At 40.3% G+C, this 21,415-nt stretch overlaps 1 protein-coding gene across 1 annotated transcript in view; it reads right to left on the minus strand.

Moving 5' to 3' along the window:
- zfyve26 (zinc finger, FYVE domain containing 26) overlaps window positions 1-21,415 on the minus strand; it is a 168,078-nt gene that overhangs the window by 51,356 nt on the left and 95,307 nt on the right. The window contains 8 exon segments of the mRNA XM_051920021.1: window positions 682-878; window positions 5,202-5,929; window positions 8,512-8,617; window positions 10,860-11,090; window positions 13,667-13,834; window positions 14,037-14,156; window positions 15,115-15,378; window positions 16,616-16,808. Coding sequence (XP_051775981.1) covers window positions 682-878; window positions 5,202-5,929; window positions 8,512-8,617; window positions 10,860-11,090; window positions 13,667-13,834; window positions 14,037-14,156; window positions 15,115-15,378; window positions 16,616-16,808 — 2,007 coding nt within the window.

The raw sequence follows: 21,415 nt of genomic DNA on the forward strand, positions 1-21,415 counted from the left end.
ATTTTTTTAGAGGAGCATCCGTATCATCTAGTGGTGCGAACAGCCCCCCCCTGCTCACACCCCCTCCGTCAGGAGCACAGAATGTCAGAGAGAGTAAGAGAGAGAGACAGAGAAAAACAAACAATTAAAAATCAATACGTGCTGTTCGAGCTTTTAAGTATGTGAAGCACCATGCAGGAAGCATATCGCTTGACAAAACAGCCACATTTAAGCCCAGCAAGGAAGAGAGCAATGTGAAGGTAATCTTTCAGTGTTTTTTTGAGGAGTGGCCGTATCTTCTAGGGGTGCGAACAGCCCCTGTGCTCACAATATATTTGAGGAGTTTTATTTAATACCTAATACGCGCTCTGGTTGGGTAGCTTCTCAGCCATCTGCCAATAGCGTCCCTTGTATGAAATCAACTGGGCAAACCAACTGAGGAAGCATGTACCAGAAATTAAAAGACCCATTGTCCGCAGAAATCTGTGAACCAGCAAAAAATCCGCGATATATATTTAAATATGCTTACATATAAAATCCGTGATAGAGTGAAGCGACGAAAGCCGAAGCGCGATATAGCGATGGATTACTGTATATGTATTGACTTTTCGATTTTATAGTTTTTATTTAGAATATAATCTATGCACAGGTTTATCAGCCTAATAAGACAACACTTTGGATGTGAATAAGAAGCTAGCATACCTTGTCATATATCTGAAGCTCCTTTTTCTTTTGGAGGAGAGATGTTTTCAACTCCTCCGCTGTTCTGCAGTCACTCAAACAATACTGAAGAATCTCCATTGCAGAGTCCAGATGCCATCTTTCCAAACAGTAAAGAACCAGTCTGGCTCGGAGATCAGCATCCTTCACAAGGAATAAATACCGCACTCCATCTGCCTCTGTGAGAGACATGAAGTCCATGTAGAGAAATGTTAGTCACACAATCAAACATTTAAAATAAACTTCATGATGCTTCCCCCTCCATATTTAATATAAGAATTGGAATACAATGGATAATGAATAGAAACCATTAGAAAGCAAACATGAATGCAGTGTTAAACTAACAATAAAAGAAAAATCCTCCAACCAGAAAGTCTAGTTATTAGCACAACATGACTGGAACAGTCTCTTATGGCCAAGTCCTGCTCTATCTTATCTCATCACTGAAGAAAAAAACAAAAAACAAAACTGCTTCACATATTTGTTAATATATATGTGGTCTAGGAAATAAAATTACTGATATGAACACCATCACCCAGCTAGCTGCTTCAAGGTGAAAGGACCGGCAAAGTGGAGGGGGCATAAGGGAATACAGGACTTGACTGAGACGAAAAGTAGTGAGAAGCTGTGCTATGGACTGCTGTATATGCGACAATAAGTGTTTTGAATATCAAGGATGCATGAGCAGGAAGCCCCTGTACCACTACCAGGATAGGGGTAATATCTTGATGCAACAAGGTCTAAGTAAGAATACGGGCAACAATTACATTTTGCATAGCTACGAACAGGACACCAATTGGAAAAGCAAGAAGAACTGGTTTTAAACAGCTCAGTGGAAGATATGTATTTGATATTTGTGAGACTAATTATGTTTAGGATACATACATGCAGCTGAAACAAGGAAAAGATTTTCAGGCAGGGACCTTAACGGATTAGAACAGGTGCACTGTTCACAGATAGCAAAGAATGCGCCGTATTGGGGTCTTAGAAGAGCAAAGTCCGTAAATAGCATATCTAAACAGCCCAGCCAGTAGTTAACACTACCTGATATTAGTTACACAGCTCACGGAATATGCAAAACATGGGGGTATTTAAGGCTCGTCAGGGAACCTCTAGCCAGGAGCCTGCAGCACAGATGTGATGCTGACTCTGTGCCAAAGAGGCCACCTGTGCTCTTCCGAAACAAAACTGCAATCATCCGTGACCCCCCACTGAAGAACTGAACAATGATTGCACTATTCAATGGCTCCTCTTCAGCCATATTTGTATGCATATATGATTATACTACAACGTATATTGGGAGAAAATGCCACATATTAAATCAAGTTAAATGTATATACAGTATATACCCTTTCTTTTGTACAATATTTCTCTTGCCTTGATACTTCCGTCTTGGTTACTAAGGGGGTATTTATACAGGTTCAAGCTAGGAATTGTATTTCTAAAAGGAAAACATTCCCAGGGAGCATACGCCCTCTGCCAGTCACACTCAGTAAAAATGAAACTGCACTACAGTATCTGGCGTATAAATGAAATAACAAAATAAGAAACGTTACTGCAACACCATCCTTTGAAAACAAACTTGTGGTCAAAGAAAACAATGTAATGACACCTAACCCTTACTGTGCACTACAGTAATTGCAACTGGAAACTGAGCAGTTCATCACGGCAAACCAAAATACATTCTGAAAAACCACAAGGCCAAAACTAATACTCGGGATTAGGGAAACTGCTTTTATATTTATATTAAAATAATTTAAATTAATACAACTTTACTTTCTAACACTACCATTTGGAAATGCAGAAGTTCAGGCAGCTCAATCATTCTTGACTTTACCCATTTCAGGGTTGCTTTCTTATGTACCTGATGAAGATTAAACACTCTTCATCTTCTGCAAACCCTGATCTTGATTAATGGGGATCGTTAGCAGAGGAATGAATGCACAATTAATTGATCTCAATTTAAATCGATGAGCATTCTACTTTCTGTTACACTATTGGCGCTTTTAAGCCTGTCCCATCATGGTAGCACATTTTTGCTTATTAAAAGCAATATAAGTGAATGTCATTTAGAAACACATTGCTGCTCACTAAATAAACATAGGCCATCAATATTTATACATGTTTACAGCTAAGAAAAAATATTAGTGATGCTCAGATCGATCGGCCACCAATCTAAATTGCAGGATTTTCAATTCAAATTACTTGATCGGCTGATCTCAAAAAAGCATTTTTTTCAGAATTTGGTTTTACTGTAATTGAGTTGTAATGTGCTACTTTACGTAAAGTATTATGATACCCGAGGAAGCAAATGCAAAATTTTGCTGCCATAACGTCCTGTAAACAAAGAGAGGACACTCAGACTTTCACGAGAGTGAAGATTTGGCCTTTACATTTCAGAGAGTGAAGTAATAAACTGAGTAAATGGAATCTGAGCTGAGAGTAATGGCAGACATATATATGTTGTCCAGCTTGGATGTGAAGAACATGAGAACATGTTTGGCAGAAATCAATAGGTAAGCTCCTTCAATGAGTTCAGAACATTTCGTCTTGTTCTTTTATTAATACAGGCCCTTCTTGTTGGTGTGTGAATAGTGAGCGACTTTGTGTTTAGTACAGCAACAAACGTTTGTTAATTAGAAAAAGAACAGGTACAGAAGAATTTGCCATTGCTGCTTAGTAAACAATAGGCTTGTTATGCAATGTTACGTGTTTACTTGTAGGTATGTTACTCATAGATTCTTGATAAACATGTTATGACTATTTTATAAGAAATGTGGATTATAAATATGATAGGTATTTTATTTGATTTCAAATGTATGCTAGATAAGGGCGGCACGGTGGTGCAGTGGGTAGCGCTGCTGCCTCGCAGTTGGGAGACCTGGGGACTTGGGTTCGCTTCCCGGGTCCTCCCTGCATGGAGTCTGCATGTTCTCCCTGCGTGGAGTTTGCATGTTCTCCCCGTGTCTGCGTGGGTTTCCTCCCACAGTCCAAAGACATGCTGGTTAGGTGGATTGGCGATTCTAAATTGGCCCTAGTGTGTGCTTGGTGTGTGAGTGTGTTTGTGTGTGTCCTGCGGTGGGTTGGCACCCTGCCCGGGATTGGTTCCTGCCTTGTGCCCTGTGTTGGCTGGGATTGGCTCCAGCAGAACCCCGTGACCCTGTGTTCGGATTCAGCGGGTTGGAAAATGGATGAATGGATGGATGGATGTATGCTAGATAAATGTTCTGTGTACATGTTTTGTTAGTTAAAGTAGTATGTAGTTTAGGGGTATTTTATTGATGGTCACTAAACATGTTTTAGAGGGGTTGAAAGGGGTACAGGCAAAGGTAGTAAACAATCTCTCACAGCACAAGCACTTCCACAGTGTTTAAATAGACAAACATAACACACCTAAAATGTTATGAAACAGGAAAAAAGAACATCATAGTGATGCTAGTTTTTCAAACAAAAGAAACTCTGAGGTGTCACTGCAGCGCATTGTACTGTACATGTGCTGGACGCTCTTAGTCTGTCTGGGAAGAAGTGTATGGATACCTCATTGCAGGGCTGGGCTTCATTAGTTCATTAGTTTAAAACTACACATAAAACCTGCAAGAGCGTCGTTCAAACCTCAACAATCCCATAAACTTCACTGTTTTGAGTTACAAGACAGAGACTCAGACACAGGCAGACATATTGCTTGATGATGCACTGCTTTATGTGCACATCAAAACTTTTAACTTAAAAAAAGAAAAAATAAATCAAAACTACATCTGGCTTCCTTACTGCAGCACACTTAAGAAAAGATTTTGGTTGTTCCCATTCATTTATCTAAATGCTGTACCTGACTCTAAATATTTATTTGCAACTTTACAATAAAGTAGCTCAAAATACAAACTATAAAAGGGTAGCAAATTTAGATTTTGATTAATTAATATGTTATAGCAATGGGCAAATAATGTATAATCAAAACACTCCATTTAAACATCAGCATGATGATCATCAATAGATGTCATCTCTTTTCAAACTAATTATCACATATTTATATTAAACAAGGTTGTTAAAATTTCCATAAGTAGGAAGCTGTAGGAATTGGAGGGACATGCTGGTATGTGATCTGGTGGACCGCTCACACTAGTATTCTAGCATGAAAATGGTACAAATTCAACACTGCGGTAAAGGAGCTTTGTTTTTCTGGGAAATTTGCTTCTGTACTTCCTAACAGGATGCTACTGTCAATTTGACCAGTCACCAAGCTCGGTCTATGAAACAGAGAGCCTGACAGGCGGGAATCACTTTTGTTTTCATAAAATGTTGAAGGGTGCTTATGTTGTCTGCATTAACAAACTAATTGCTGATCTAAACATACAGACTGTCCGACTCTTTCTGTTTAATGAGGCTCAAATCAAACAAGACCTGCATCACAAGGCAAGCTGAAAAGCAAAAAGATTAGCCATTTCCCTATTTTACAGACTTGAAGTGGGAAACTGGAAGGAAGCGTAGAATAAAATAAATTTTACCATTGACAGCTGCACAGCTAAGCAGAATGTCTTTCATTTTAAAAAGTGCAGGGCACTCGGGGCCATATAATTCTAAGACTTTTAGAGCTCTCAAAACATCTTCATTGGCAAGGGCTTCTTGAAAGACATCCTCTGCTATACGGAGGGCAGCATGACAATGAAGACCAGAGAGAATCAAACTGACACAAGGCTTGCCACAGAGAGCACTGGCAAGGTTTCCATTTTCCTCAAAGGATTCCTCTAAAGGTTTAAACATTGTCTGAAGAAAACTTTCCAGGATGGGGAATTCCTTCAGCAGTTGCTCTGTATCTGGTGAATCCTCTTTCCTGCCTCGAAAATCCCTCCATGCAGACAAACCTGACTTTACCATCTTAATTCCCTTGGATGCAGTCAGACAAGCAATGGCAGCAAGTAAACTTGAATGAGACTTGAGAAGACTCAGGGCAGATGGTGTAAGAAGGAAGTGAGTTTGCTCTCCCGGGGAAAGAGGCGGCGATGTTGAAGTGATACATTCGCTCCGACTTTCATCTGACACTTCAAAAAACTCTTCCATGGTTGGAAGATGCTGCTTGGCATACTGATGGACAAACACAGAGACAGCATTCAAGAGTGAAGGGTTGTGCCGCTGTTTCTTCATGTCCCACAGAGGCAGAGTTTCACAGCAGCAGTTGACAATCACTTGCTGAACATTCAAGGGCATGTCTTCCTTGAGAAGGAGAGATGAAATCCTGTGAGGTATAAGGAAAAATTTCAGACAAAAAAGTAAAGTTTTCAAGCTGTGTGTGGTACAGCAGACAACTCCTTTTATAGGTCATCTAGTTGTAATACGTTGTTGGTTTATTTATAGTTAGTTAGTTTTATAAATCACTGAATTGGGCAACAAATTACACAAAGAATGTGACAAAATGGAAGATTTAGAAAAGACCAATATCTTTTACAATCAGCGTAGAAGTATATTTATCTAAGCTCTTAAAAACCTATTAGTGCCACCATAAACTTGGTCTCAATGACTGTGCAATACAGATGTACAAGAAGCAAAATCCAAGTAGCTGTACAGAGATAAGATTTGTTTCACTGCAAGACAAGTCAGGTGCCATAAGTAACCATTTTTTACCAAACAACACTCTTTCAAATCAGGTATCACTCATATTGAAACACCTCATTCTGAATGGATTATAACCTTTTATGCATAAAATACACAATTGTTTGAGATTTTCAAGTTTTAAGGTGTTTAAGCACTTCTACAAAAGGTTAAAACCTCATATTTTTAGAAAACATTAGGAAAGTAAAAACCTACAAACAACTTTGCATGGATGCCATAGCGAAACGTGAATGAATGAGCCATTCTTTGAGGGTAAGCCGCTTGGCAGAAAATGCTTGCACTGCTTTTGCAAACTCCTGCAAATCAAAGACCAACTCTGACCCTGTTAGCCGCAACGGTCCTCTCTCATTTCTCTAGCTTGGGAACCCTTGTCAGTACTGCTGCCTGTGCCCATGGTGATGCTTGGTATGTTCTGCACATGTGCTTTGGTAATTAATGCTCCAACAATGGTCCTCTGAGATAGACACTACTTTTTAACACACAATTAATTGTCCTCTGCTGTGCAGTCTCCACAAAGAGTGCCCAACCTAAACCTCTAGATCTGCGAAGCAGCAGTGCCACCCTACTGAGCAAAGTGATTCATCAATTGTAAATTTATAAAACTAACTTCCCTTTAAAAATTTTGCAACACTTTGGAGATTGTGGGGGTCAGGGTTGCAACTTCTTAATATCAATGTATCTGTAATACAGCAATGGCCTAAGTCATAGATACATGTCATCTTAAATAACCAATTTCACTGTATGTGAGCTTCAACGGAAATTAAATCTAGACATTTAAATCTGAATCTGCATAGTCAGTACTTTTATAATAACGAATACTTGTGAGATAAAGAAGTGACCTAAAATGTACATTACATAGCGACCCCTCTTGTTATCTAAACATCTTACAAAAATGGAGCACACAGATTTTCTGTTTATCCACAAATATCTGTCCTTGGGTCCATTTTATGTAGTAGATTTTCCACCGTAATAAAAGGATAAGTGTCTATGTGCCCATCTGGTTGCTATGTCTCTGCATCCCAATAATTAGCCCTGCTTTTACAAATCCTATATCAAATGGGATGGCCACACTGCACTGAAATGTTAACAGTGAGATCTGCATTTCAACCCATCTGAGATGGGTAGCTCAACTAGTGTTTCCATAAAAGAACTGCAGAGAGTCAAGGCACACTGCAAATGAAGCAAGGCTGGACAAATGACCTGAAACATGGGGCTCAGCTCCAATACCTGTGTACTGGCAGATGATGTGCAGAAAATGCCATGCATTACCCATGCAGCACTGCACAGCACTGTATGATAACAAAGACAGACATCAGTTATTAGTAATGGGTGGCATACAGTGTAAGAACTACCACCAAAACTGCAAAGTGTCTAAGGAGGATTAGAGTACAGTGAAAAATGTTTGCCTCCTTCAGAATTTCCTCTATTATATATATTTTTCACAATGAATTTTTGCAGACTTCAATTAAAATAATACTTTAGATAAAGGGACACCTATGTGAACAAGCAGACTTTTTAAACTCATGTTAATTACTGAATGAACAAAGATATCCAACTCTAACTGGCACTGTGTGAAGAGGCAACTGCCTCATGCACTTAATAACTGGTTGTGTCACTTTTAGCTGTAATGATTACTCTTCCCATAATTCAATGAGTCTTTTGCATTGCTGTGGAGTAATTTTAGCACACTCACTGCAGACCTACTTGAATTTAGAAACAATGCTAGGTACTTGGAAACAAACTGTTTCTTCCACGTCCTGTCACAGAATCTCTTTGGAGTTTAGGTCTGGATTCTAAATGCACCAGTCCAAAACTTACATTTAACTTTTTTGGCAGCCATTTGAACTTGCTTTTGAGTTTTTGGTCATTATTTTGTTGCATGACTTAACTATATTTCAGCTTTAGTTCAAAGACAAGTGACAGGAAATTCTCCTGAAAATTTTTTCAATACATAGCGTAATTCATGGTTCCTTCAATTATGGCAAGTCATTTTCCATTTGTGTGATGATGGCTCTTACTGTGGTTCTCTCCTGGACTTGCAACAACAACCTTACATTTTCCTTAGCTAGACACTTGGCTGCACTTTCAGTTTTTCTTACTTCATTACTCAGGTTAATAAATACTGAATATAGTCACAAATTAGTGTGAAAGAAAACAACCAAACCCACTTTTATTTTTATTTTTTTTGAAATATTAAAAAGCACCTACCTATCAGGAGGGATCTGTTTCTCAAACAATAGCTGAGAGATGAGTTGAGATGGTGTCTGATGTAAAACCAGCAGAGGATTGCACAGTTTCACTTCAAGAGCATGATCTAGAAAACAAGCTACCAACTTAGTTTTGTAAGCAGATATCCATTCAACTCTTCACATGACAGACTGCAGTAACAACAGCTACAGTACATAAGCATGTTGTTACTTTCTAAGGAGATTAGCTGTTGATAATGAGCTCTGCTACGACCAGAGATGTGGGGCACTAAACAAAGGTGTGTACTCCTGCACAAACCAGCTCTGAAGCAGAGGGGCGCTACTAGATTAAAGCAAACACCCATATATTGAATCAATCCGTATGACATAAACAAAACATATGGATATTTCCATAATACGTAAAACTACCAGGAAGCATGCCTTTTTAATTAAACCAGCTTGAATTAGGGACAAAACTACACGGTGGAGAACATTCTGGCATGTTAAAGTGCTACATACAAACTGTACAGTATATACTGCTCAAAGAAATTAAAGGAACACTTTTTAAATCAGAGTATTGCAATTTTTTTTGGGCTATTGACCTGGCCAGTTAAGTAGCAGTGGGGGTTGTTAATCAGTTTCAGGTGCTTTGGTGTTGATGAAATTAACAAAAGGTGCACTAGAGGGGCAACAATGAGACGACCAAAAACACAGGAATGGTTTAACAGGTGGAGGCCACTGACATTTTTCCCTCCTCATCTTTTGACTGTTTTTTCACTCGTTTTTCATTTGACTATGGTCAGTGCCACTACTGACAGCAGGAGGTGATACCTGGACCCTACAGATGTTGCACAGGTAGTCCAACTTCTCCGGGATGGCACATCAATACGTGCTATTGCCAGAAGGTTTTCTGCGTCTCCCAGCACAGTCTCAAGGGCATGAAGGAGATTCCAGGAGACATGCAGTTACTCTAGGAGAGCTGGACAGGGCTGTAGAAGGTCCTTAACTCATCAACAGGACCGGTATCTGCTCCTTTGGGCAAGGAGGAACAGGATGAACACTGCCAGAGCCCTACAAAATGACCTCCAGCAGGCAGGCCACTGGTGTGAATGTCTCTGACCAAACAATCAGAAACATTATTCATGATGGTGGCCTGAGGGCCCGACGTCCTCTAGTGGGCCCTGTGCTCACTGCCCGGCACCGTGGAGTTTGATTGGCATTTGCCATAGAATACCAGAATTGGCAGGTCCACCACTGGTGCCCTGTGCTTTTCACAGATGACAGCAGGTTCACCCTGAGCACATGTGACAGATGTGAAAAGGTCTGGAGAAGCCATGGAGAACGTTATGCTGTCTGCAACATCATTCAGCATGTCCGGTTTGGTGGTGGGTCAGTGATGGTCTGGGGAGGCATATCCATTGAGGTAACGCACAGACCTCTACAGGCTAGACAATGGCACCTTAACTGCCATTAGGTATCGGGATGAAAACCTTGGACCCACTGTCAGACCTTATGCTGGTGCAATGGGTCATGGGTTCCTCCTGGTGCATGACAATGTCCGGCTTCATGTGGCAAGAGTATGCAGGCAGTTCCTGGAGGGTGAAGAAATTGATACCACTGACTGGCCCCCACGCTCGCCTGACCTAAATCCAATAGAACGCCTCTGGGACATTATGTTTCAGTCCATCGGACGCTGCCAGGTTGCACCTCAGACTGTCCAGGAGCTCAGTGATGCCCTGGTCCAGACATGGGAGGAGATCCTCCAGGACACCATCCGCCATATCATTAGGAGCAAGACCCCCCCTCACCCCCCCCCCCGACGTTGTCAGGCATGCATACAAGCACATGCAGGCCGTACAAACTACTAAGTACAATTTTGAGTTGCTGCAATGAAATTTCGGCAAAATAGACTAGCCTGCTGCATCATTTTTTCCACTTTGATTTTTGGTGTGTTTCTGAATTCAGCCCTCTGTAGGTTGATAATTTTAATTTCCATCAAATGATGTGGTATCCTTTCATTCCTAACACATTACCCACTCCATATCAGTATAGATATCCAACAGGATTTTTTTCCCCATTAAGATCTGATGTGTTTTCAAAGTGTTCCTTTAATTTTTTGAGCAGTTTATATGAAGATAGCGAGAGAGTGTGTGTGTTAAAGGCATGTGTCAGTTTGTACTGAGTTAAATGAAATGCCGGGTTACACCTTAAAACAGAAGATCCTACCGTTAACAAAACTCAAATGTTAACAATGCACATATGAACATTATTATTTACAGCAGCAGAATACTATCACTACATTGAAACTATTATATTCTTGCTTTTTCCCTTTAATACAAATTTCTAAATTAAGACACAAAGAACAATTACCTGTTTCAGAGTTCAAACTTTTCACTAATACAGCAGCTAATGTATTGACGTAGTCAAAAAAGCTGCGTATATAATCAACTTGAAGATGTCTGCCAGCCTGCATGTGGATGTGCAGGTCCACAGTTTTCAGCAGCTGCTTCATCAGATATCTCACAGATTTGTCTTCTGGCTCATGAGGCCTAGACTTGCTCTGATCCATCAAGGCAGACAGCAGGTCACCACCTTTAAGATCTGTGAAGAATCAGTGCTGTTGATTAGGACTCATTTCCAATTATCAGATATTGTATATTGAACACCACATAAATTCATTGATAATTGCTTTACATTCTGTCTGTGAAAGCAATTCCCATTACAGATGGATTTACACTTCAGACAGAAGGTGGCTGCTGCTAAAAAACTTAAAGCAATAAAGTCAATGCTAATAGCCACATTAGGATGTAAACACTACAATTACTTTTATATATTTCAATAATATTAAACACCTCTACCCCAAAGCTATACAGTGAAAATTGTTTAACACGAAACTGAGGGGACTGAAATATTTTTTCATGTTAAAAGAATTTCGTGTTAAAGGATATTACAAAAAAAAAACATACAGTATATTCATATATATATATATATACACAGTATATTGGCCGTTCTCATCCGTTTTCGCTCTGGCTCAAACTTACTCCGTTCAAACATTTCCGTAATTTGCTCTCTTTTTTTTAATTATTGTTGATAATGTAGAGTTAGCAATATCAAAATCTTTACAGATTTCCGTTTTCGTCTTCTGTTTTTGATCAACAGCCTTAAGAAGCTCCATCTTCATTTTAAGCAAAATAGCAGTTTGCTTTCCCCCTGAGCTCTTTGCCATTGTGCTCGTAAAAAAATTCTTCTAAAATAGAAAAAAAAAACGCGAACCAAACTCACTGATTTTTACTCACACTGCGATGTACTCGTCACCGAATTCCAAAGCCAACTGATGAGAGATGAGATGTTTTTGTGTGGCGTTTGTAGGGGTGGAGGGTGAAAGTAGCTTAGATAAACAAAATTGGCTCGTGTCACAGGCTATTCCGAGGGTATTTCAAAGCCAAGTTAGCCTCCTTTCTACGAAACATGTGAAACCACCTCTCTTTCATTTCACACCCCTCTTAAATCTCGCCTGCGCGGCTGGTGTTTTCCGTATTTTGTTCAGTCCTAGAAGGGAAATCTTTTCGTGTTAAGCGATTTTCGTTTCGTGTTAAGAGAAAAAAATGCATGAAAATACATAGCAGTTTGTCGGGACCGTTGTATTATTTCGTGTTAACCGATATTTCGTCTTAAGCGTTTTCGCATTAAACGTATTTCACTGTATATTATCTGGGATATATTGTGAATGTACAAATGATGTAAAGCAAGCAGCTGAACCTGAGACACTGACCTGTCCAGAGTTAAAATGAGGCAATATGGCAGCCATCCTTAGATGGAGTGTTACAACGTTTTATCAGCACCTTATACATTCAGTCGTTAGTTAAGTTTGTGAACCCTTCACAATGTTCAGAACTATTTCAGAAAGGCTCCTCCGTGTAATCTGTCTAATAATGAAATGTTTTGGTCTAGCTATGCTGCATTTCAGCAGATCTTGTGAGCCCAAGGAAACCAAAAGTGCAGACTTTTTAAAAAAGTCAGCTCATCACAAGCCCACATTTGAATGTTACCTCACTGAACTCTACAGGATCAGGTACTGTTTCAAAACGACGATTTTCCTAAGATATAGCGAGTGACAATATCCTTAATCAATAGGAATACATTGTGGTTCATGCCCAGCCGGGATGCCCAGGAGGACCGGAGGAGGTCTTGTGCCTCCTCCAGAACACGAGGGGGCGTCCTCCCTAGTTGCTGTGGGGGCCATGGGTACAGAGCTTGGAAGCTCAACCCTGTAGGGGCCTGTGGTCACCGCCAGGGGTGCCCCGATGCCTTGGGAGCCCAGGATCTCAGTACTTCCGCCACACCTGGAAGTGCTGGGGGGAAGAGGATTGGGGACACCCGTTGGACTTCCGGTTACACCGCTAGAGCTTCCGCCACACAGGGGTGTGGCTACAGAAGCCTCAGGATGCACCTGGAGACTCTTTCCGCAGTGTATAAAAGGAGCCGCCTCCCTCAAGTCAGGGGCAAGAGTTGGGTGGAAGTGGACAAAGCTTGGTGAAGAGGAGTGGAGGCAGACCAGAGACTGAGAAGGCATTGTGTTGTGGCCAAGGACTTAAGGGGTGATTGGTGCTGCAGCACTGGGTCTGTGCACTGTAATTATGTATAATAAACATGTGTTGGGTGAAACCATCGTGTCTACCTGTCTGTGTCCGGGCTGTTCCCCACAACATATAGAACATATTTTCAGTGTCCTTTACTCACTAAAGATGGTGAACCATGCTTGGGATGTGCAGACATTTTCTCTCCAATTGTGAATCTGTACCTAATACAGTAACTGATGTGTGTTCTCCAAGATATTTTTTTACCGATACAACTTTCAACATCTTTTAACCAAACTTCAGTTAACTTCTTAGCTCCAAATCACACAATGTTAGAGCGATGTTGAGTTACATAAAATCCCATTATTATTATCTACTGAAATGAGTACCAGAACATTTTTTTACAAAAGACCAATGGCCTGATTTGAAAGCAACATCCTGTAGCTTCCTTCCAAATGAATCAGCTCGCACACTTAAACAGTTTACTCAAGCCCCAAGAACAGATGAAGTTTATTGGCTTCTACTTGTACATCACTACATGTATGAAGGTCACTAGTTTCACCAATCAAACACAAAGTATTCACCACTGGTAATTCTGACCTGCAGAATGCATGGCAGACTTTAACTTCAAGAGGACGCCTTTCAACTTGTGAGAAATACTGAGCTGTGCTGCAATGCAATCCTCAGTTAAAGTTGGGTAGCAAGTCATTAGAATGCTCTGAATGCTACTGGAGAACGGGCTTGTTGTTTTTTCGTCACTTGCTTCTGCTGCAAATAAAAAAAAAAACAATTAAAACTAAAACAAACTTCCTTTTTTCATTTTTCCCAGACACAAATGAGGGCTATAATAGACTTCACTTAGTGTCCTTTCACATTCTAGAATAACATCCACAACCAGCCTTACAAGGCACGTATAAAATTTACTTATCTAGAATATCTGCTGGTGATTACTTTATATAGTAGAACTCACCAGACTTAGTTGGGTCACAAGAACTTGGTGCATGATTCATGATTTTGCTGAGCTGTTGCAGAAATACAGGAAACCCTTTAATGCCATCAGAATGATAAACTCTGAAATCAGGTGGCTTTCCTGAAAGAAAAAAAAAAGCATTCAGATTCTTTTGCTGGTTTAATACAATGGACGTTTAAATCCTTGAACAAGGTTTTGTGAAGCAACATTCTATTTCAGCCAATAGGCCAATCAAAAGCTAAAACACTCCTGCATGTAAACCCGTCACTTATCTAGATTTAAATTTATGACTTGGCTTTTATATTGCATCATATACTCAAAAACTTACTGAGATGATCTATTTTTATCTTCTTCAGTGCGACTAAGGCCACTTGGGTTTAGAAGACATTAATAAAGCAGTAAATATATGGTTAAACCCCCAATGTAAATAATTATAAATAAAATAATAAACATTATTCATACTTCATTATTAATCAGAAGAGAGCTACCTTTAAACAAATAACTGACCTGTCTTAATTGAGCTGAAAAATAAAAGCTATGTGATTTGAAAAGTAATATAGATTTGCAGTGATATTTTTGAGGAAGATGCACTTCATTCTGCCAAGTTTGTTTAAATGCAGCAATAATGCTGCTCAAGAAAGGAGAAAAAAAAAAAGTAGTAGTCACTACAGGCCTCTAGGAGAGAATCCGACTAGACCTCAGTGAAGGACAGACACATAATAAGCTCTTTGATACAGTATGTTAAATAATATCATCTTGGAAAAAAAATGCAAATATAAACATCTTACATACCATCCCTGAAGCTGCCCACAAATGCTACTAATTAATGTGCAGATCAAAATAAAAAGAATGGCTCGGATTAGCAGTGCACATTTTCAAGTCCGAAAGAAACCAGCACTTTGATCACTGTATTTCTCATAGGCATTGTATCAAATCCTTAATTTGGTAAAGAGGTATTTGCTGCCAGTTTTCTGCCAGCTCTTTATCATTCTCACATAATAAATATATAATTTTGTTACTCAAGCGTTCTTGTCTATTGCCATAGAGTCTGTGGAAGAGTTAACACTCTGTAGCTCACCTTTTGCATCCAGTGTGTTGTGCTGCCTCCTCTCAGCCACCTCCAGTAACTTCTTGCATGTCTTAAAGAGGCGGCACTGGGTGCAGGCCAGATCAAAGGCTGCCATCCCTGCAGGACTCAGGTCTTCTACAATATCTCGGTGTGCTCCAGAAGACTCTAAGTGTAAGCAGCTCACCCAGAAGTCATCCTGTAGAGCTAACACTGGTTTCTCAGGGAAACTCTGCAATTTGTCAGCAACATCAGAAATCGAGTAAAATACCATACCTGAAAAGCAGAGCATGGCAATGGATTGAAAACAAAGTCATTAGTAGGAAGTAAAACAGAAATCAGTTCTAGGAACACAAATATTGGAAATTAATTATGCATTAAATTGGGGTGGGCTAAAATACAAGCACTCTAGTATCCCAAAAACATGCATTTTAGGCTAAGTGTCAACCTAAAATGGCCCCATCTAAGTTAATGTTGGCGTAAGCATTAGTGTGGCCTGCAATGGACTGTGAATCTGACCAGAGATTTTCTTGTTTTACATCCAAAGTTGACTGGATGTCATGAGATAAACTGAAAAAGCCTGGAGGTAGCACTGCCACCTCACAAATATATGAAGCATGAAGCTCACTTTTGGTATACTCAACATGCAGTACTTGTGTGGAGTTTACATTTCCCTTCTGTGCAAGTTTTTCTCAATGCAAGCAGGGTGGGCATATTTGAGTTGCCAAATTTACCCATCTGTATGGATGAGTATGCCCTGCGATGTAGCGGCCCTCTGGCAAAGGATGATTTCAGCCTTACATATAAGGAAACTATGACAAACATCAGTTGACACTTCCATGAATTGAACTAAACAAGCTTAATTGGCAAGTGAAAAAGAGCAAGAGATGAACTTCTCCAACAAATCCTGCTATAAGTAATCCCTCAAAAAAATAAAATAAAGCAAAGCTGTCAAAATGTTTATCTAATGACCTTGCAAAAGAAGGACTTTCAATACCCATTGAGTGCTGAGAAGTGGAACTACTGAAAAACTCTTTGCAGCACACTGTGTTACAGAGTTACTTCAGAATCTAGTTGTCATTTAATCTACGGAGCAAGGTTTGTATTTCGACATTTCAGTACAGAACTAGGAAATCCAGATTAAATGTTGGTATGATTTAAGTATTCTACACAAATCTTAATGCTTCCAAACTCAATCAGCATTTTCTTTCACCTCAGTATTTCCACCTAATGGTCAATGAGACCAACTGGTGAGGCAGCCACAACAAGGCATGCATTCAAATCCACACCAGAGTAATTCAATGTCACCAGTAACGTTAGCAAGTCTTCAAAGCACAAGAACAAACTGGAGAAGAAAGCTAATTATTTAACTCAAATTAATTTTTTTTTTGTTTTGTTTCAAGGGTACAGAAGTTGAACAGAGCAAGATAATATTGTTGACTGCCTAGTGGAGGTGCTAGTAATGAAGAAATTATCTTTGGTAGATAGCTTAAAAAAAAAAAAAAAAACTAACCAGCTGCAGCTGCACTCCCAATAGCCTTGAGGGTAGAACGTCCACTGTTAGTCTTTTTATCAGAATCATCCAATGTCTTCTTTTCGATCTTGTCCTCCACTCCTTCAAGCTCCTTAACCACCTGCTCGTAAAGCTCCATGAATATCAGCTCTCCAAAGCTGGGCAGGGCCTCCAGGCTGAACATCTTTCCCACCTGTAACAGATAAAGAGCATAAAGGAAAGACAATTATAGCATAGCCATTCACCTTGATTCCACTGGTTTACTTTAAAGAAATCCATGAATGGTCTATCTTGAAAGTCCATCTCTGTGTCATTGGCAGAAACTGCACAACATTCGAGGACACAAAATGTAAAATAAAGTACCCACATTTACCATGCTATAAAATATGAAGAAAGAAATAAATGGCGTGCTCAAGACAATCAAGAAGACAAACGAGAAGCTGCGGCTGGAGCTGCAACAGATGTGGCAGGAATATAAAGACTTGGAAAAATGTATACATAATCGTTTTGATGCAGTCTTAAAGATATGCTTAGAAAAATTGAGGAACACATTCAGGAAAATGCGTCTAAACTGAGAGAACTTGCCGATCAGCTGGAAGACATTCACGGCTCGAATTGAAACAGCGGAACATTTGGCATCTAACGCTGATGGAAAAGCTACAGCTGCGAATTCCAAATGCAAAAAACTCAGAGACAGACTTGTGGACCTGGAAGATGAATGCAGAAGGAATAATATTAGAATCGAAGGTCTACCTGAGAATCGTGAAAGTCCAAACCCAATGAAATTCATAGCTGAACTATTCTCAAAAATAATTGGAGAGGACTTTAAATCAGATACTGAGATAGGGGCAGCTTATCGCATATGTGGATCAAATACCTCTAAACCTAGGACTTTAATTGTCCGCTTCAAGAGATTACAATTTAAGCTTAATGTAATGGCACTTCTCAGACACAAAGAAGAGATTATATTTGAAAATAACCACATTCGTATTTTCCCAGATTACTCACCCTCAACAGCTGCTAAACGTGCAGCTTTTTACAACATTAAACAGTGGTTACGGAAAGCCGATATCAGATACAGCCTCTTGTATCCTGCCAAACTGAAAGTGGATTTTCAAGACAAAAATCACATTTTTTTCTCCAAGGAGGAAGCAGAAAAGGAGTTAAGAAAGCTGATCCCGATGCTTTTTTGAAATACGAAACCAAGTCACATCCTGTCATGGTATGGCAAGAAGATATTACCTGCTATCTGATCTGTTTGCAATGATACGGGTACCATAATTATACATCCTTTTTTCTTCTCGGCCACTTTTTGTTTATGTTTTAATTACAACAAGGGCCCTGCTCGCTTCGCTCGCCTACCCACGGCGTTGGGTATCCTGAAATACATTAGTCGAGCTCGTTCGTTTTGGAGCCATGCCCGCAGCATTTCAGACGCGCATTGTAGGCGCCTGCATTCATTGATTGTATCCATGCGGGCGTGTGTTTGTATATCCATCAGTCGAGCTCGTTCGTTTTGAACCCGTGCCTGCTTTGCTTCCGCTATTTTAGACGCGCGTTGTAGGTGCTTGCGTTCATTGATCTTATCCAGGTGGGCTCGTGTTTGTATCGTTGAGCTGTATTGTGTTTGAATTTGGTGCAACGCGTTCAGCGGTTTGTACAATCCCAAGCAGCACATTATTCCTAACTTCACTCCGCAGTAGTGCCACTCACAATATGGCGGTGTCGCCTGCGCCTTCACTCCGCTGTAGCACCACTCACAATATGGCGGTGTGTGGACCTGTGGGGCCTCTGTAGCCTCTTCCGTTTGAATCTGGGCTGCAGCGCAGAATCTTTTTTTTTTGTGTGGCTGTGCCGTTAGTCATTAGTTATGGGCGTGTTGTTGCTTCATTTCTCATTCACGTCAGTTGAGCTCTTTCGTTTTTGGGCCGTGACTACTTCGTGCGCTGTGGATATGACTTCGCTTGCGGTTTATGAGACACGTGCCTGCGCAGCACGTCTCATGGTCCCATCGCCGTGTCCCTGCGTCCATATCCGGTTTATTCTCGGTTAGTAATATGGATTACATGCGTATGTGTGGAAGAAATTTAAGTAGTTGTTTCTTTTCTTTTCTTTTTTTTTTTGGTTTTTAAACATTCTAAAGGAGACTGTTTAACATCATATCCTGGGTTTATTGTTATTGTTATTGTTGCATTAGGGTTTACTATGCTTATCCAGGGCCCCTTTTAACACCTTTTCCTGGGTTTACTGTCTTAATATTTCAAGACTGTTGATTATATTTTATGCTCATAGTATTAAGACTTTATTGGCAATAGATATCTCTACTATTTAAACCTCAAATGCGGCTGCTGTGGGGCTTGTTTTGTTTTGGACATGCTCTGTCTCTAGGAATGGGACTTTGTGAAGTGGGGTCCAGCCTCACGTGGGGAGGTGGGGGTATAAGGGGGGGGGGCGGAGTGAAAGACAGCAAGCTATATCTAATCTATCCTTTCAATTCTTATAATTATAACTTTCAACGTAACAATAGGCTGCATGGCATAATCACTGTCTTCCCTAAACAAAACAAGGACTTATTACAATGTGCATCATACAGACCAATTTCACTTCTGAATAATGATGTTAAGATACTCTCCAAAGTCCTAGCTAGAAGGATGGAGAAAGTGCTGCCTTTGGTAATATCACAAGATCAAACTGGATTTATTAAAGGCCGACACTTACCATAGATACTCGCATATAAGTCGAAAAATTTATGCCTTAAAATTCATTCAAAAAAACAGAATCGACTTATCCGCGGGGCAACACAATTATCCATAGAATTTGGGTAATGACATTGTACACTCAACGCTTCACGGTGTTAAGTCACCGGTCATCTGCCATTTCCCATGGTCTTTGAAATAATTATAAGCCAGCAATACTATTGCTAATTAGCTAGTTTTTTTTCTAATTTCATTAAATAATTCTTTAAACTGTGAAATACTTGAATTTGAGCATTAGCTTTTGCAGGTTTTGGATAACAAACATACCATTAGCTGCCATGTGCAACCAGATTTGGAATCAAAAGAACCAAGGCAACGCACGCTATCAATGCGATGCAAGCGCAGCCTGCGATTCAAAAAATTTCTCTGCCTACCTGTTTGTCTCGTCTGACAGTAGCCGAAAAGCAGCATCAGGAGAGAGCAGCCTGAAGTAGTCCAGCAGTGTGTGATCTGTCGTGTCCAACAGCAAGCCATGCTGTCTTGTGGTCCGGTAGCCAGTTCGGCTCCCACGGATCAATGTCTGGGTATTCCTCCCACACGAACCTTGCCGTAGCTGCATCGGCTGCGCGAATGCGTTCAGCTGGCAGCCGATCAGCTGGCGCGGCATCGGCTGGTGTCCGATCAGCTGATGCCGGCTTGCCACTCTCTTGCTCGATTCCTGATCACTGTCAATAAAATCCGATTCTGAAAAATCAGAGTCCGACTCAGCGATAATGTGCAAAACATCGTCTGCCGAGTGTTTTCTTTTCTGCGCTCGCTTCGCTCCCTTGTGACATATCAACACCATCTTGCCTTTGTTTACATTTCGCAACTCACGCACACGCAAGGATTAGTTGCCGAGTCAACGAGTCTAGCATTTCTCCAAGCACAGAAGGAATGCCTGTGACGTGACAGTGAGTTTTGTTGCCATTAACAGCTGTTTGTCGCCCTCTATCTCTGATAGCTGTCAAGTTTTACCCTCGACTTATACGTGGTCATAACAAATTTCGTAATTTTCAGCTTAAACAATACACTCAACTTATCTGCGAGATCGACTAATACGCGAGTATCTACTGTAGCTTCCAATCTCCATTGCCTGTTTAATGTAATATATTCACCTGCAAAGTCAAACACCCCGGAGATATTATTATCATTGGATGCAGAAAAAGCATTTGATATGATGGAACTACCTTTTCACTACATTAGAGAAATTTGGGTTTGGCCGGAATATTTGTGCATGGATCAGACTACTGTATACCAATCCAGAAGCTTCAGTTTGCATTAACAACATTTGCTCAGACTACTTTAAACTAGAACGTGGTACCAGACAAGGATGCCCCTTGTCACCACTACTATTTGCAATCGCCATTGAACCACTGGCAGTTCACTGTCGAAGTGCTTATCAGATAAAGGGGATTATCAGAGAAGGACTTCAACAGAAAATTTCTCTATATGCAGATGATATGGTACTGTATATATCAGACCCACAAAATACTGTGCCTGCAGTCCTAACAGCACTTACAGAATTTCAAAAGATTTCTGCTCTCAGAATTAATTTGAATAAAAGTGTGCTCTTCCCAGTGAATTCTCAAGCATACAACATTAGACTGGACACCTTCCCTTTTATTATTGCAGATCAGTTTAAATACCTAGGGGTAAATATCACAAGTAAACATAAAGCTCTTTATCAACAAAATTTTGTTTAAGGGGGGACCTTTTCACTGCTACACCGCTAAACATGCATGCAACGGAGTACATGCGTTAGTGGAGGTATTGAGTGGTGAAAATGGACAGAGAACATTCCGAAACTGAAGCTGTAGCAGATGATAAAGTTGAACATGATGACACAGAAGAACTTCTGCTGAAAAAAGGAGCCGTGTCTGTTGTCTGGAGATACTTTGGTTTTAAAGGTCAGATGTGGACCAAACAACTACTTACTGCAAATGCTGTCGAGCTAAAGTTGTCACCAGAGGCGGCAACACAAGCAATCTGCAGCACCGCCTTAGCCGCAAACATGCATTGGAGTACCATGAATGTATGGAACTAAGATTGGCACCCTCCACGT

Source organism: Erpetoichthys calabaricus, chromosome 16, assembly GCF_900747795.2.
Source record: "Erpetoichthys calabaricus chromosome 16, fErpCal1.3, whole genome shotgun sequence".
In the NCBI taxonomy this organism is placed as follows: Eukaryota; Metazoa; Chordata; class Cladistia; order Polypteriformes; family Polypteridae; genus Erpetoichthys; species Erpetoichthys calabaricus.